Source organism: Aegilops tauschii, chromosome 7, assembly GCF_002575655.3.
Source record: "Aegilops tauschii subsp. strangulata cultivar AL8/78 chromosome 7, Aet v6.0, whole genome shotgun sequence".
NCBI lineage: Eukaryota > Viridiplantae > Streptophyta > Magnoliopsida > Poales > Poaceae > Aegilops > Aegilops tauschii.
The window spans coordinates 21,820,751-21,836,737 of NC_053041.3; the positions used below are offsets into that span (position 1 = coordinate 21,820,751).

At 41.3% G+C, this 15,987-nt stretch overlaps 2 protein-coding genes and 1 pseudogene across 2 annotated transcripts; all 3 read left to right on the top strand.

The window, feature by feature from the left end:
* Window positions 1-716: 716 nt before the first annotated feature.
* Window positions 717-2,933, top strand: LOC109772109 (disease resistance protein RPM1-like; annotated as a pseudogene).
* A 1,121-nt stretch (window positions 2,934-4,054) lies between these two features.
* On the top strand, window positions 4,055-6,808 carry LOC109772088 (disease resistance protein RPM1-like). Its single transcript, XM_073503118.1, has 2 exons — window positions 4,055-6,080; window positions 6,144-6,808. Exons 1-2 carry the CDS (start codon window positions 4,058-4,060, stop codon window positions 6,806-6,808), a joined length of 2,688 nt encoding a protein of 895 aa, XP_073359219.1. The 5' UTR covers window positions 4,055-4,057.
* A 4,604-nt stretch (window positions 6,809-11,412) lies between these two features.
* On the top strand, window positions 11,413-12,847 carry LOC141026673 (disease resistance protein Pik-2-like). Its single transcript, XM_073503516.1, has one exon. The coding sequence runs from the start codon at window positions 11,939-11,941 to the stop codon at window positions 12,845-12,847; it is 909 nt and encodes a 302-aa protein (XP_073359617.1). The 5' UTR covers window positions 11,413-11,938.
* The last annotated feature ends 3,140 nt before the right edge of the window (window positions 12,848-15,987 follow it).

Genomic DNA, 15,987 nt, shown 5'->3' on the forward strand with positions numbered 1-15,987 from the left:
AATGCAACGGATCTTTGCCATCGTCTCGGTCATGCGCTCCTCATCACGCGGTTTCCCCAACGAAGCCCAAGTCTGCAAGAAAAGATGGCATTTGTACAGATTATCAGCTGGGTGAGAAGGGAACTTCTTCTAAATGGTCATCTTATTGCGAATAGTCCATATAGACCAAAGCAGCGCCCCTACGCAGCGCCAAACTATCCGAGCACTAGCGCCTTTTTGCGAACGCAAAATATGTAAAAGGTCAGCACCCGACGCTGGGTTCCAATTCTGCTGGAAGGCAGCTCTCACTGCGCTCCACGCAAATCTGGCTAGGTGGCAGTGAAAGAAAGCATGGTTAGCATCTTCAATGCTGTTGCACAACGCACAAGATCCGTCGGATGGGCCGTTGCGAATCGCAACGTTATCCGCTGTTGGGAGGCGATTTTGAAACATCTGCCAGAGCCCAGGGGAAGATCTTTATTTCAACATTTGGGTCATTTCAAGCTCAGATGTCCCTATATGGAAGCGGATCATGCATGGTGGGTCATTCGGTACAATGTCACCCGTGCTAGTAAGATAATATCATTAAGTTTGCCGCAGTGGACTATTGCACAATCTTAAGTGTTTTAAATTTCTCATTTACCTGCCTATTTTAAGTACTGTTTTGTTTGATTGTTTGGGTTGGAGTTGGATAGGTTAACAATAACTAATAAGAGTTTAGGAGGATTTCGTGAAACTTTTCTTCTTATTTAATTTCATCATTGTGGCTGGAGAGTTTTGAAGTGTTTTGGTACTAGCAGGATACGCTCATGGTTTAACTAATACATCATTCACTTCATTTTGCAGTGTTCGTTCGAATTACATTGAGGAAAATATACAACTAGGCGACCAATCAAAAGTGAGACATTAGAAATTCTCAGAAAGTAATGGCGGAGATTGTGATTCTACTAGCCATTAAAAAGATTGGCACTGCCTTGGCAAATGGAATAGCAAACCAGGCAAGCACACAATTTGCGAAGTATGGGACACAACTACTAGAGCTACAAGCCAGCATGGATTGTCTTGTGAGGGAGCTTAGTGTAATGCATGATGTTCTCTGTCAAATGGACATAAGAAACCTCAACAACGCAGTCTATGAGAGCTGGCTGGAGGGGGTACGGAAGGTAGCATATAATATGGAGGACATGGTGGATGAGTACTTGTATCTAGTTGGTCAGGAGATTGATATAGGGTGTTGCTTTTACCTGAAGAAAGGGTTCCGAAAACCAAGATCTCTACTTTCTTTGAACCGGATAGCTATCAAGGTGAAGTAGATAGAGGAAGACCTTACACACCTGTCAGAGACAAAGAACCGTTGGGTTCCCGTGAACAATGGGGATACTAGTAGCTCAGACTGCATTGTTAAAAGGTCCCAAGATCTAGCGAACGTTTCACGTTCCCTTGATGAAGATCTAGTGGGGGTCGATGAGAAAAGAGGAACACTTCAGAAGTGGTTGGCAGGTGATCATTTGGAACGCTCTGTGATAGCGCTGCTTGGAATGGGAGGGATTGGTAAAACAGCTTTAGCTGCAAATGTCTACAGGAAGGAGAGGGAGAAATTCCAATGCCATGTGTGGGTCTCCATCTCTCAAACTTATCTAACACGGCGGAGATGGACATCACATGCCTTCAAGATGTTACAACGAACCACTTCGGTAGGATGAAGGAATTCAGAATGCATGATATCTTACGTGAATTGGCAGTTGATTTGTGCCAAAAGAACTGTTTTGGTGTTCCATATGAGAATAAATGTGGAGGGTCTCATCAGAAGGATGGACGGCGATTAGTACTGCACAAACTAAAAGATGATATTCAACAACCAGTTTCCAATATGCACCACCTTCGAACTATCATTACGCTCGGTGATAGCAAGTCATCATTCACTCTGCTACCTCTTCTGTAATGAGTCAAGATATATGACAATGCTAGAATTAAGTGGTCTACCCATTGAGAAGATTCCAGATGCTATTGGGGATCTTTTTAATCTCCGCCATTTGGGTTTGCGGGGTTCAAAGGTGAAGATGCTCCCGAAGACAAGTGAGAATCTTTCAAATCTGTTGACACTCGACCTTTATGAATCTGACATACAAGAGTTGCCTAGTGGGATTGTGAAACTGAAGAAGCTTAGGCACCTATTTGCTCAGAAAACAATTGATTCAGACTGGAGAGAGCTTGCAAGTTGCAGTGGTGTGCGTATCCCCAATGGACTTGGAAATATAATAAACCTTCAGACGCTACAAACATTGGAATTACAGGATGAGTCTCTTAGGCATTTAGGGGAGCTGAGGCAAGTGAGAAGCTTGAGGTTATTGAATGTGAAGGGAATCTACTGTAGAAGTATCAGTGAGTCTCTAGTTAAGATGCAGTATTTGTCCTACCTAGAAGTGAATGCAAGTAATGAGAATGAGGTTCTCTTGTTGAATGTCCTCCTGCCAAGCCTGCAAAAGCTATGTTTGAGAGGACGACTAGCAGATGGGGCATTTGACGAGTCTCCTCTCTTCCAAGCTGCTGAGGGGCAAAACTTGTATATGTTGTATCTATCTTGGTCACAGCTGAGAGAAGACCCTCTGACATCCCTTTCTCGGCTGTCAAACTTGACGCATCTAGATCTCACCAGAGCATACAATGGAGAGCAGCTGGCACTTCTCACGGGGTGGTTTCCCAAGCTAAAGGTTCTCTATCTATACGACATGCCTAATCTGAGTCGGCTAGAGATACAGCAAGGTGCCTTGGCGAGCCTGGAGAAATTATCCTTAACCAACCTCAGCAGCATGACGGAGGTCCCAGCTGGCATTGAGTTCCTCATGCCCCTCCAGCGTCTATCCTTCCAGGAAATCACCAGAGACTTCCTAACATTGTTGCGCCAATGTTCTGCAACTCGATGGAGGTTCGGGTATACTCTCCGACAACGTTGACTTGCCAGACTGGCCGCAAATGCGTGCCTACGCAAGGTACAGTCACTTATACCTGCAAAGTGCCAACTAGTACCACTACTCTTTGTTTCCTCGTTTCTAATCTTGCTACTTTAACATGTTGATCTGCAAAGTGCAATCTAGGTCACCGTCCAGAAGGAAGAAGCTTCATTAGCTGGACCGCATGCAGATTCGATTCAGTGAGTTGAGGTGTTTCCTCTGCTGTTTCAAAACGTACTACGTACTGTCTACTGCACCCTTGGCTGCTACCACTCTGCTGTCTATGACGGTGCCTCTGTTTACTGCTCTACTTCTACTGTTCGTTTGCTTTTGCTTCTCCTATTGATTATTGTAAGACTGAGATTGAGTTCTGTTTCCATTTTCAGACCTCTTTTACTGCTATTTGTTTATGTGTGCTTGTTGTGAAGTGGTATGTACAGTATGTTAAGACTTTGGTTTGTGATTCATAATGCCCAGCTATTAGTTTCCTTTCAAAGAATTAGCTTGTGGTATTCGAGAAAAAGAATTAGCTTGTGATCCGTTAATGCTCAGGTATCCATTCTGAATGTAGAATTGAGAGGCCATATATCTGAAGGCTACAGCATCATGTATGTCAGCGTCAACTGTTTTCCAGTACAGCCGCTTCCTAGTTGATGTTCATTACTACCTACCAAGTTTGTTTGAATGTCGTTTCAGCTGAGAGCCATCAGCTGCCCCATATTATGCATTCTCTTTGTGAGCAGCCAGGATTAGATGCCTTTGATTGCCGATCTGATTTGCGTACCTTCCTCGCTCTCTTCTTGTCTAAAAGCTGTCATTCTCAATCTGTTTCTTAACCTCGTCACTTCTAGGCCTACATGAGAAAGTGCGACACAATAATGTGCTGTGTTTGAACCTTCTGTTGCATAAGAATCCGAAAGGATAAACCTGATCCTGAAAACGGTGATTCTTCAACTTAGCAACTAGTACAACAGGCGTGAAAGAAATCCGAAGAAACATAAATTCTACACCTATATTGCACGGATATATATGGACACCACTACACACGCCAATTTTTCGAAAACGCAGATACAGGGATATGTTTGTGTATGTATAATACATTTGTGTTAATTAATCAACAGAAAGTAATGGCGGAGATTGTGATCCTTCTAGCCATTAAAAAGATTGGAATTGCCTTGGCAAAAGGAGCGGCAGACCAGGCCAGAGTGCAGTTTGCGAAGTATGGGGCACAACTACTGGAGCTACAGGGTAGCATGGGTCGTGTTCCCAGGGAGCTTAGGGTAATGCATGATGTTCTTTGTCAAATGGACATTCGAAACCGCAGCAATCAAGTATATGAGGGTTGGTTAGAGGAGGTACGCAAAGTAGCACATGTGATGGAGGACATGGTGGATGAGTACTTGTATCTAGTTGGTCGAGAACATGATATAGGTTGTTGTTTCTTCCTGAAGAAAGGGTTCAAAAAGCCAAGATCACTGCTTTGTTTGAATCAGATAGCTCTCAGCGTGAAGGAACTGGAGAAAGACCTTTCACACCTGTCAAAGACAAAAAACCGTTGGGTTCCCATGATAAACAACGGGGATTCTAGCAACCTCAGTTACATTGTCAAGAGATCCCAAGAGCTAGCAAACATTTCACGCTTAATTGATGAAGAAGATCTAGTGGGGGTGGATAAAAACAGAGAAAAACTCGAGCAATGGTGGGGGGGTGATGATCAGAAATGCTCTGTGATAGCTCTGCTCGGAATGGGAGGTCTTGGTAAAACTGCTTTAGCTGCAAATGTCTACAAGAGGGAGAGGGAGAAATTCCAGTGCTATGCCTGGGTCTCCATCTCTCAAACTTATTCTAGAGAAGATGTCTTGAGAAATATGATCAAAGAACTCTTTAAAGACAATGCTAGTGCTCTATGTAGCACTCTGTCCATGGACATCATGAGCCTTGAAGAGACACTAAAGAAATATCTGGAGCAAAGAAAGTACTTGATCATATTGGATGATGTTTGGGATCCGGAAGCATTTCATGATTTGTCAAGGATGCTTACTCATAATGATAAGGGCAGTAGAGTGATACTTACAACAAGGGAAGCCAGCATTGCCGCACTTGCCTCTCAAGGACATAGCTTAACATTGAAAGCTTTACCAGAAGACAAGGCATGGGATCTCTTTTGTAAGAAAGCCTTTCCAAGAGATACAAATCATGAATGTCCTACAGATTTGAAGCCATCATCCAAGGAAATAGTTAGCAAGTGCAAAGGCTTGCCTCTTGCTGTTGTGTCAGTTGGTAGCCTCTTGAGTGCGCGTGAGAAAGCCGTGGAAGAATGGAGAAGAATAAATGATCAACTAAGCTGGGAGATAATTAACAATTCAAGTCTGGACCACATAAGGAATGTTTTGCATCTGAGCTTCATCTACCTCCCAACATACTTAAAAAGTTGTTTCCTGTACTGCAGCTTATTTCCGGAAGACTATCTTTTCAAAAGGAAACAACTTGTACGGTTATTCATCGCTGAGGGGTTCATCAAGGAGAGGGGTGAAAGCACACTAGAAGAAGTGGCAGAAGGCTATCTAAAAGAGTTGGTTGACAGAAACATGCTACAACTTGTTGAGAGGAACTCGTTTGGTAGGGTGAAGAAATTCAGAATGCACGATCTCGTACGTGAACTGGCAGTTGATTTGTGCAAGAAGAACTGTTTTGGTGCTAGTTATGAGGATCAGTGTGGGGGGTCTCTTGAGATGGATGGACGTCGGTTGGTGCTTCACAAAGTAAAGAAGGATATTCAACAGCCATTTTCCAATATGCACCAACTTCGTACTGTCATTACACTGGGCGATAGCAAGTCATCATGCACCTTACTACCTCTGCTTTGCACGGAGTCAAGATATTTGACAGTGCTAGAATTAAGTGGTCTACCCTTGGAGAAGATTCCAGATGCTATTGGGGATCTTTTTAATCTCCGCCATTTGGGTTTGCGGGGTTCAAAGGTGAAGATGCTCCCGAAGACTATTGAGAACCTTTCAAATTTGTTGACACTCGACCTTTATGAATCTGATATACATAAGCTGCCTAGTGGGATTGTGAAACTGAAGAAGCTTAGGCACTTGTTTGCTGAGAGAGTAATTGATGCAGAAGGAGATTTTGAATGTCGGAGTGGTGTGTGTATCCCCATTGGTCTTGGAAATCTGACAAACCTACAGACGCTACAGGCATTGGAAGTACAAGATGAGTGTCTTAGGCATTTAGGGGAGCTGAGGCAAATGAGAAGCTTGAGGTTATGGAATGTGAAGGGAATGTACTGTGGACGCATCAGTGAGTCTCTAGTTCGGATGCCGTATCTGTCCAACCTAGATGTGAATGCTAGTGACGAGGACGAGGTTCTCTTGTTGAATGTCTGCCTGCCAAGCCTGCAAAAGCTAAGTCTGAGAGGACGACTAGCGGAAGGGGCGTTGGACGAGTCTCCTCTCTTCCAAGCTGATGGGGGCCAGAACTTGTATGTATTTTATCTATCTTGGTCACAGCTGAGAGAAGACCCCCTACCATCCCTTTCTCGGCTGGCAAACATGACGTGTCTACACTTCACCAGAGCATACAACGGAGAGCAGCTGTCATTTCTCGTGGGATGGTTTCCCAAGCTAAAGGTTCTCTCTCTAAGAGACCTGCCTAATCTGAGTCGTCTAGAGGTACAGCAAGGTGCCATGGCGAGCCTGGAGGAACTATTCTTGGCCAACCTCAGCAGCATGACGGAGGTCCCAGCTGGCATTGAGTTCCTCCTTCCCCTCCAGCATCTATCCTTCTTGGAAATCACCAATGACTTCTTGACGATGCTGTACCAATGTTCTGTACTTGAAGAGCAGATGTGGCACTATTCTCTCCGAGACTGACCTGCGACACTAGCCAGGAAATGTGTAGGTACGCACTAATCTCCCAACTAGCCAGTACCACTACTTACTCCCTCATCTCTAATCTTACTACTGTACTTTAAGATGTTGACGGTGATATGGTGTTGGTCATGCAGGTTGCCGGCCGGAAGGGGGATGCTTCATTGTTTGGGCCGCATGCGTATTCGATTCAGTGTGTGATGGCGGTCAATGCATCTGAAGGTGCATTATATTCGTGTTGCTGCTGCTGATATGCCACTATACCTCGGTCAACCTGCGTCTCCTCTGCTTTTATGGGACGTGCTGCGGCCTCGTGCTTTTATTAAATAAAAACGATGCTTGTTGTATGACTGCGAGCGAGCTATATTTCCATATTCAGACTTATTTTCGTGTTGTTTGTTTTACGAATTAAGGAGCTCTCCGCTCCAGATTTTATTTCAGAAACTGATTAATTAATGCATGATTTCTTTCAGCTATATATGTACTGATATTTCGTGAGTGTGCTTGCTCTGAACCTATTTCAGCTGTGGCTGTTGAATAAAAACACTTGGTTTGTGATCCATAATTCTGACTCAGGTATGCCTGTCTTTCGTCGTCCTGCCGGTTACTGCTGTAACTCACTTGCTGGCTGGGGGAATCCTTGAAATGTTGTACCAGTGTACATATGCCTGTCTGCTCTGCAGCTAGCCTTCCTCCATTCCTTGGTTCTTATTTTGGACACGTGGGCACGCTACTTCCTTTCTGGAGTACGTCCCGTGTTTTCTTGAGCAATGCATACTTGTTTACTTATGGATCATCATGCCAATACATGCTAAGGCTAAAGCCAGTGTACTTATGTCATTAATTTCCATGAAAGAGAGGCAATCCATGGGTTCAATTAAGATGCAGTTTTCCCAGGGATCAGTGCCTAGAAGCTTAGTTGATGTTTATTATGTCATTCACTGTCTGAATGCTTCAGTTGCTAAAACCACTTCTTACAAAGGACGACCATGGCAAAACTCATCAAACCAAACGAACCTGGTAAGAGAAGAAGTACCATCGCAACTTTGGTATGGTGTGCCTTTCACTGGGCCGGTACAATATCGGCCATGTGAAGTGAAGGAAATGCAAAATCAGCTGGGAGGCCCCACCTCCACAAATTTACTATGGTGTTAAGATTGCAATGGTCACCAAGGTGTAAATTGAACATCTAAAAAACGATGAATCTAAGAGACCTGTCCTTGGGAAAGAGAAAATGGAACTGGACTTTTAACTCTTAAGAGTTCAAAGTCTTACACAGGGACATATAAAGAGTGAACTTGTATGTTGGGTCACTTTGTGAAGTCTTACCCTTTCCTCCATCAGTCGTGACGGATCTAGGCCTAACAATGCTTACAGAGATTATTAATTCCAACTTGAGAGTAAGATAATAACGAAACTGCCAAGCACCACCGATCCAAGTCTGAACAACTCTTTACAGGGTTTCGTCAATCGGGTGAGTCAGATCAGATCAAATGATGAACAGGTTGGCTATCAGATAGATCTGGCCTTACCCTGTAATGTACACCAAATAATGTATGATCAAGTTGAGTGCTGAAATTATTATGGGTTCGTTTTGAGCGATGCATGTACTATATTTATTTATGATGGTTAAGTACCAAGGACCAATTAATGGTTACAGTTGACTTTTTAAAACAGAAAGACTTGAGTAGAGAACACTTAGTCATTACAAATTAAGATGGCCTGCTGGTGGCTTGCTGGCAACGGCAATTAGTAGAGCTACAAAATGAAAAAAATTAATGTGTATTAATTAATTCAACGCCCATGGGACATGTTCTATGTGTTACAACTAGCTCGTTGAGATGCCATCTAGTGATCCACTCGATACTTGTTAAAGATAAGACCTTCCATGCATGCACATAGTAACTTGTGAGGTTTGCCAGAAATCAATCAGATATCTATTGCTGTCATTTTCTAAGTCAGATAAAGGCAAGGCCTTCCATGCATGCACATAGTAACTCGTCACAGATCGTAGAATTTGAATGCAGCCAATCTTTCGTCAATCTCTTTATTGCCAGGAAGGCCAGCGACCATCAGGCCATGGCCCCGTGCTCGCAAATGACCACCTCTGCTATTGCATCCATGTCAAAAAAAATTTTTTGCAGGGAATAGCAAATTTTAGTTGTATAGCTGTACATTTTGGAAAGGAGGGAGTACACACAAATATGAACATATATATTTGGTCACCCTATGAAGTCTTTCTCTTTCAACCCATTGCTTGATATGTATCCAAGTCTCATGAAACGGTAATTTGAAATTGAGAGTAAGACATCAAAAGCGCCAACCATGTTGTACTACTCTTTCTTAGATGCTGACACATCTCCCCTTTATTTTACGGGAACCGAAACAAGTTGCCGTATTTGTGTATGTATGAAACAATTTTGTAGTTACAATTGACTGCATAAAACAAGGAAACAAGCAGAAGACGCACCTTCCTTGCTAAATATGTAGTCCTAAACAAAGACAATGGACCAGCATCGTCTCCTTGTAAATTCAAGTCAAATGAAAATTGATCAAAAGACGCTAGCTAGAGCCTACTGGCAATTGATGGCGATCGGGAGATTATCTATATGTGCCAAATAAATGCCGAAGTCCACGGTACTATTTTTATGCCTACGAGATGTTGTCATCTTGGAACCACTAGGTATTTAGAACAAACTAGCACAGTGGATCACCCATATAAGCAAGGGCAGCATCTTAATTATCTATTGTTTAAGACAAGGTACTAAGTATAAGAACATGCACATTCTTACAGCCATAGAGATATCTTACTTCGTTGCCGTAGTTATGTAATTACTTCCTTAATAACTATATTGCTTTTACCATTAATTTCTTTTGAAAAGTGTAGTACACTACACACTATTAAAAATACATCCTTTTGTCCCAAATACCCTAAAAGAATCCAACAGGTTGTACTACCTCATTTTGTTTTTTAAGCGCGGTCCCTCAGGACCAGATTCATTAAAAAGGTTAGAAGAGAGTTGCCCAGTTAATTAACAGAAACACAAAAGAAAATTGTTACAATATTCCCACAAAGATAGGCAACTGGTCGATATGGCTACCCACAAGACCCACACACACTATCGAAGAGAGGACTAGTAAATAGACAACTTTCTGAAAACTCGCTATGTATCTTCCTTAAGTGCCACGCCCTCACTATTTTACTTTCTGGAAAAGAGGGAGTGTTGAATCCAGCCACATCTCATGTTGCACCCGTATAGCATATCCGTACATATTCAAAATCAGTAATGTATTATTTTATCTATTGATTTCTCGATTGACTCCAAGGGAGATTTAGCCCTTATTTTTATGATTAAAGGCAATAGAAGAGGAATCGTATGCGTTCATGGTTGTTCTCCAAAAGGAATATGTTTGGAAGATCAAAATGCCGTTAAGAATAAAGATTTTCACGTGGTACTTAGACAGCGGTCTGGTCGTATGAAGGAAAATCTAGCAAAACACAGATGGCAGTCTAGTATAGGATATTTGAATGTGTCATGTAACCTTATCAACGAATTGTTGTGCTTGGCCTTTTTCCACTTAAAAAAGTATTCGGATGGTTGCTATGTTGGTTTCATAAAGTTTATTCTCCACATCGAGTGATGCAGGTCAGGGGGTTTTAACCTCCATATTCGGTAGATTGGTTCTCAATGTGTTGTTTCTAATCGGTTAAACATTATGTGACATGATCCATCCGATAGATTGGGTATGATTACATAAACCTAGCGGTTAGCCTATATTAGGTTTAACATGAAAATCATACAAAAATAGTATTGAGCAAACTAGACAAGCGATTTGCTAGGTAAGTCGTATATGGTTCGGCGGTTGAAGATGCCCTCGCATCGCATCAGTAATAAAAAAAAAATCACTCCCTGGAAACATTTCAGTAATTGCCATGCTACGATGGTGAGATTTGCAATGTTATAACAGAGATTTGCCATGCTAACAAAAAATAATTGCCATGTTATAGCAGAAAGAATTATTATTACTATAACAGTGAAAATTGATATGCATTTCAAGGATTGGCCATGCCTAAGAAAAGAGGAAGTTGCCCACTAGTAATTGCCATGCTACAGCAGGGAGAGTTGTCATGCTACATAGAGAAGTTGTCAGACAGGCAGACATATATAAGTAATTTCCATGATGCTACGTAGAGAAATTGTCATACATATATACTTAAATAATTGCCACGCTACATCATGTAGAGTGCCATGCTACACATGAGGTTGTTCGCTCAGAGGGTGTATGGGAGCGAACGTTTACATTGTTCGTTCAGGAGGATGCATGGGAACGAATGTTGCACCCATGGGGATTGCCACACGTGTCATGTTGAGATTCACGTGTGGGATTGGACGCATCATAAAGCGTTTCGTAAAAACAACTCAGAAGAAACGTTTGCTCGATAAATACGTATTAGACCCTATGTATTTGAATGAAGGTAGTACATGATAAACGATGCTTTGCTGAACCCACGGGGTTGTCTTACTCTTCAGATTTGACAGCAACACATATGAGGCAAGCAGTCCGGGTACGAAGACCGTCATATTATATGCGCATATGTCGGACATTAATCATCGTGGTTACAGTGGACCAGATGCATATGTTACTCCCAATGAAATTGCACCATCAGTTAATCATTTCGGTTAGTGGGAGTATTTTAATCGCCTAAAGCTGTTTGTAGAGGAGAGTATCTTACACAAATATCATGCATATATACTAGTATATGATGTTATCTCCGTCGTGCATAGATAATTTTATTTGTTGTCATTCATGACACATCGTAATACATTAGTTATTATATATGATACAATATTACCATATGATAGTGAACACTTTTTTTTTTCATTTAATTGTATGTCACCTTGATTAGTTGATATGCATGATACTTGCTGGTATGATACCTTGAGTATGAAAGTCTTAACTGAGCAGCTAATCGTTTTTTGGGAAGAAAACTCTTGGAAGTATCTATCACTTTTCCATCAAGCTAGCTAGCTATCCACAGCTACTACTCCCGTCCCGATATCCAACAACAAAAGGCCATTGCCATGCCACCCTTCGAGAGAAACTAACTAGAGAAAGAGAGGGGTGAAAAGAATGGAGGGCGTGGCGCAGGCCCTTGTGGGCAACCTTGGGCAGCTGGTGGGGTCGGAGTTCCAGAAGCTCCGCGGCGTGGGCAGCGAGGTGGCCCAGCTGAGGGACGAGCTGGCCACCATGAATGCCATCCTCCGAATGCAGTCCGAGGCGGACGACAGCGCCATGGACCATTTCGTCCGGGAGTGGATGAAGCAGGTCCGCGAGCTCGCCTACGACGCCGAGGACTGCGTCGACCTCTACGTCTTCCGCATCCGCTGCCTCCTCAGCGACGCCTTCCTCGCCCGCCTAAGGCGCGTGCTCACCACGCTCTCCCTCCGCCGCCGCCTCGGCAGCGACGTCGAGGCCCTCCGCGCCCGCGCCGTCATCATCAGCGAGCGCCACGCGCGGTACGGCGTCAGCCGCGAGGCGCTGCGCCGCTCGCTGCACCTGGCCCCCGTCTCCACGGGATCGGCTGCCTCCGCGCGTGCGCTGCGCGCCGCCAACCACCCCGACCAGTTCGTCGGCATGACGGACCAGGCTAGCACCCTGGCCGAGAGGGTGAAGGGCGCCGTGGACAGCAACGACATCGTCGGCGACGGCGCTGACCGGAAGCTCAGCGTGTTCTCCATCGTCGGGTTCGCGGGGCTCGGGAAGACCACGCTGGCCATGGAGGTGTGCCGGCGGCTGGACACACAGTTCCAACGCCAGGCGCAGGTGTCCGTGTCGCAGGCGTTCGACGGCCGAAACGACGTCGGGGGCCTTCTCAAGCGCGTGCTGCAGCAGATCGTCAAGCCCAAGGCGGGAAATGATAAAGGCATCAAGGAAGAAGACTCTGCGGGTGACATCGACCACATGGATTCGGACACGCTCGCCAAAACGCTCAAGGAGCTTCTCAAGGACAAGAGGTACACACATACACATGCATGTTAACATTACTCTACTTTCTACTCCCTCGGTAAAGAAATATCCTTCAGTGATCTAAAATGTCTTACATTTGTTGTTTACCGAGTTTTAAGTGTGCTTCAATTAATATGTGGATCTGAGGTAGTACAGAAATTAACTCTGATCGCCAATGCATATTTAAAGCTGCCAGTACGTCCTCCATTTGAACTATAGTGGTGTATTAGATTTTTTTTGAAGTCAGTAATTGAAAATTTGGCCAAATTTGTAGAAAACTTAATCAATTTCTAGACTACCAAATCCATAACATTAAATTCATTATGAAAGATCTTTTCTTTTCGTATATATTTGGTATTGTAGGTCTGGATAATTTCTCTAAACACTTGGTCATAATTTATGATGCTTGATTTTAAAGTTTTAACTTTTAATAAGAAAACCAGTGTGCCTAGTTCTCCGTGTTGTACTCCCTCTATGAACATGTAGTGTGTATAGATTTTTGCAGAAGTCAAACAATGTAGTGTTTGACCAAGTTTAAATAACAACAATAAGAAAGTGTGTCTCATAATATATATATATATATATATGGATATTTATTTGGTACTGTAGATGCACATAATTTTTTTATAAACTTGGCTAACATAAAGTTGGCAAATCTTCACTTTTAGAAAAAAATCAATAATTTATGATAAAACAAGATTTTACGTAATAATTTATGATAATAAAACAGAGAAAGTATGTAATAATTTATGATAATATAAGATTTTAGGAGTGCAGTGTCAATTAATATTTTATGTTAATATAAGATTTTAGGAGTGTAATAATTTATGATAACATATAATTTGAATCATCAATTCATCAATCCTATGTCGTGTTTGACCCAACTTTAATTGCTATCGAGATTCTAAAAATGTATACATAGAGCCAGGATGAATCTATGTCCAAGAAATGCCTGGGTTTTCATTTCCCTTTACATGTGACAAATACATGAGTTGAAGCCTATGTTGAAGTACTCACTCCGTTCCGACTTTGTTAGAGAATGTATAATAAGGGTTTCTCAAAAAAAAAAGTATAACAAGGGATTATGGCCTACTTAGGTGATAGTTTTGTCTATATGAAGGAGGAAGACAATTAGGAACAAAATGAACGGAAAATGTGATCAAATTTTGACCCAAACTATGTTGGGGACTAATAAACAAGGACAAAGGTAGTAGATCCCACCCAATCAATGTGTTCTCCCTTTCTTCCCCTGTGCCATATCTTTGGAGAGCTCGGTGCTTCAAGCGCCAAGTAGTCGCTATAATGCCTGCAGCGCACACTAGGCCAGATCCATTAGGGCAGTAGCTTGTCACTTGCCTGCTCGTTGGCTCACCAGCCAGAAAGAACACCAGAGCTAGTAGTTCTGGAAAAAACAATCAACCCCGGTTTTCTAGAAAAAAACCAAGAATTTCAAAAATGTTCATAAATTTAAAATAATGTTTATAAATTCAACAAAATCATGAATTCAAAAGAATGTTCACATATTAAGAAACAATCACGAATTTTAAAAAATTCACTATTTGAAAAAAGGTGAAATTTTTCATGAATTTCAAAAAAGGTTCATGAATTTGCTAATTTTTTTAAATAATACATTTTTAAATTAATTTGCATAAATATTACGCCGATATTTTTACTTTTGAAAATAATATACCATCGGCCTGCTGCAGGCTGACTGGGCCTAGTCGGCCCACCGCAGGCCGATTAGCTTCTAGTCGGCCCGCAGCAAGCCGACTGGGACTAATTGGCTTGCTGCGAACCAATTAGTTCCAGTCGGCTTGCTGCGGGCCGACTAGGTGCATGTGGCCATGAATTTGGGAAAAAGTTCACAAATTTAAGAAAAGTTCATAAATTTTCAAAAAATTTGGTATATTTGGAAAAAATCATGAAATTAAAAATGGAAAACGAATAAGAAAAGAAAGTAAACCAAACAAAAAACCGGTAAAAACAAAGAAAAGAAAAAACCGGTTGATAGCTTCATAAAAACAGATTAAAGATTCTGGAAGCTTCAGAAAACTGGTTTGGAGCTCCATGTAAGGAGATATTACATGGGTCGAGCCACTAAAGAAAGTGAAATACGAGGTGTGAGGAGCACACTATGCCTGGCTTCTAGCGAGACCTAGCGGCCCCCTATTCGTCACCTTCAGCGAGTCTAACTTCCAGACTCACTGAAGGGGAGGTGGGCCGGCCCACGTGCCCGAAAAACCATACCCTGTTTTCTGCGTTTTTTATGTTTTATGTTTATGTTTTTTGCTTTATTTTTTTCTACACTTTAAAATATTCTAATATATATTGAAAAACACTCTATAAAAATATTTTTAAAATGTTGAACAAGTATTTGGAAAATTTTGAATTAGTATTTGAAAAATATTGAACAAGTATTTGAAAATATTGAATGATTATTTGAAAAATGTTGAAAAGTATTTGAAAACACTGAATGAGTATTTGACAAATGTTGAACAAGTATTAGAAAATTGTTGAATACGTACTTGAAAAAAGTTGAATAAGCACTAAAAATGTTGAACAAGTATTTAAAAATGTTGAACTAGTATTTGAAATTTGTGAATAAGTTTGGAAAATGTCGAACAAGTATTTGACAAATTTTGAATAAGTATTAACAATTGTTGAGCGAGTATTTAAAAATGTTGAACAAGTATTTGACAAATGTTGAAAAAGTATTAACAATTGTTGAATGAGTATTTAAAAATGCTAGACAAGTATTAAAAAATGTTGAATGAGTATTTCAAAAATGTTGAACATGTATTTGAAAAAAATATTGAACAATTGTTTGAAAAAATGTTGAAAAAGTATTTGAAAAAATGTCGATTGTGTATATAAAAGACGTTGAACAAGTATTTAAAAATGTTGTACTAGTATTTAAAAAGTGTTGTACAAGTATTTGAAAAAATGTTGATCATGTACATGCAAATGTTGAATAAGTATTTGAAAAATGTTGAAAAGTATTTGAAAAAATATTGATCATGTACATAAAAATGTTGAAGAAGTATTTGGAAAAATCTTGATCATGTATATTAGAATCTAGAATGAAAATAAAAAACAAAATGCAAAAAAGAATGAGAATAAAGGAAAATAAAAAAGAAACAAAATGAAAGAAAGAAATCAGAGAATAATGAAAA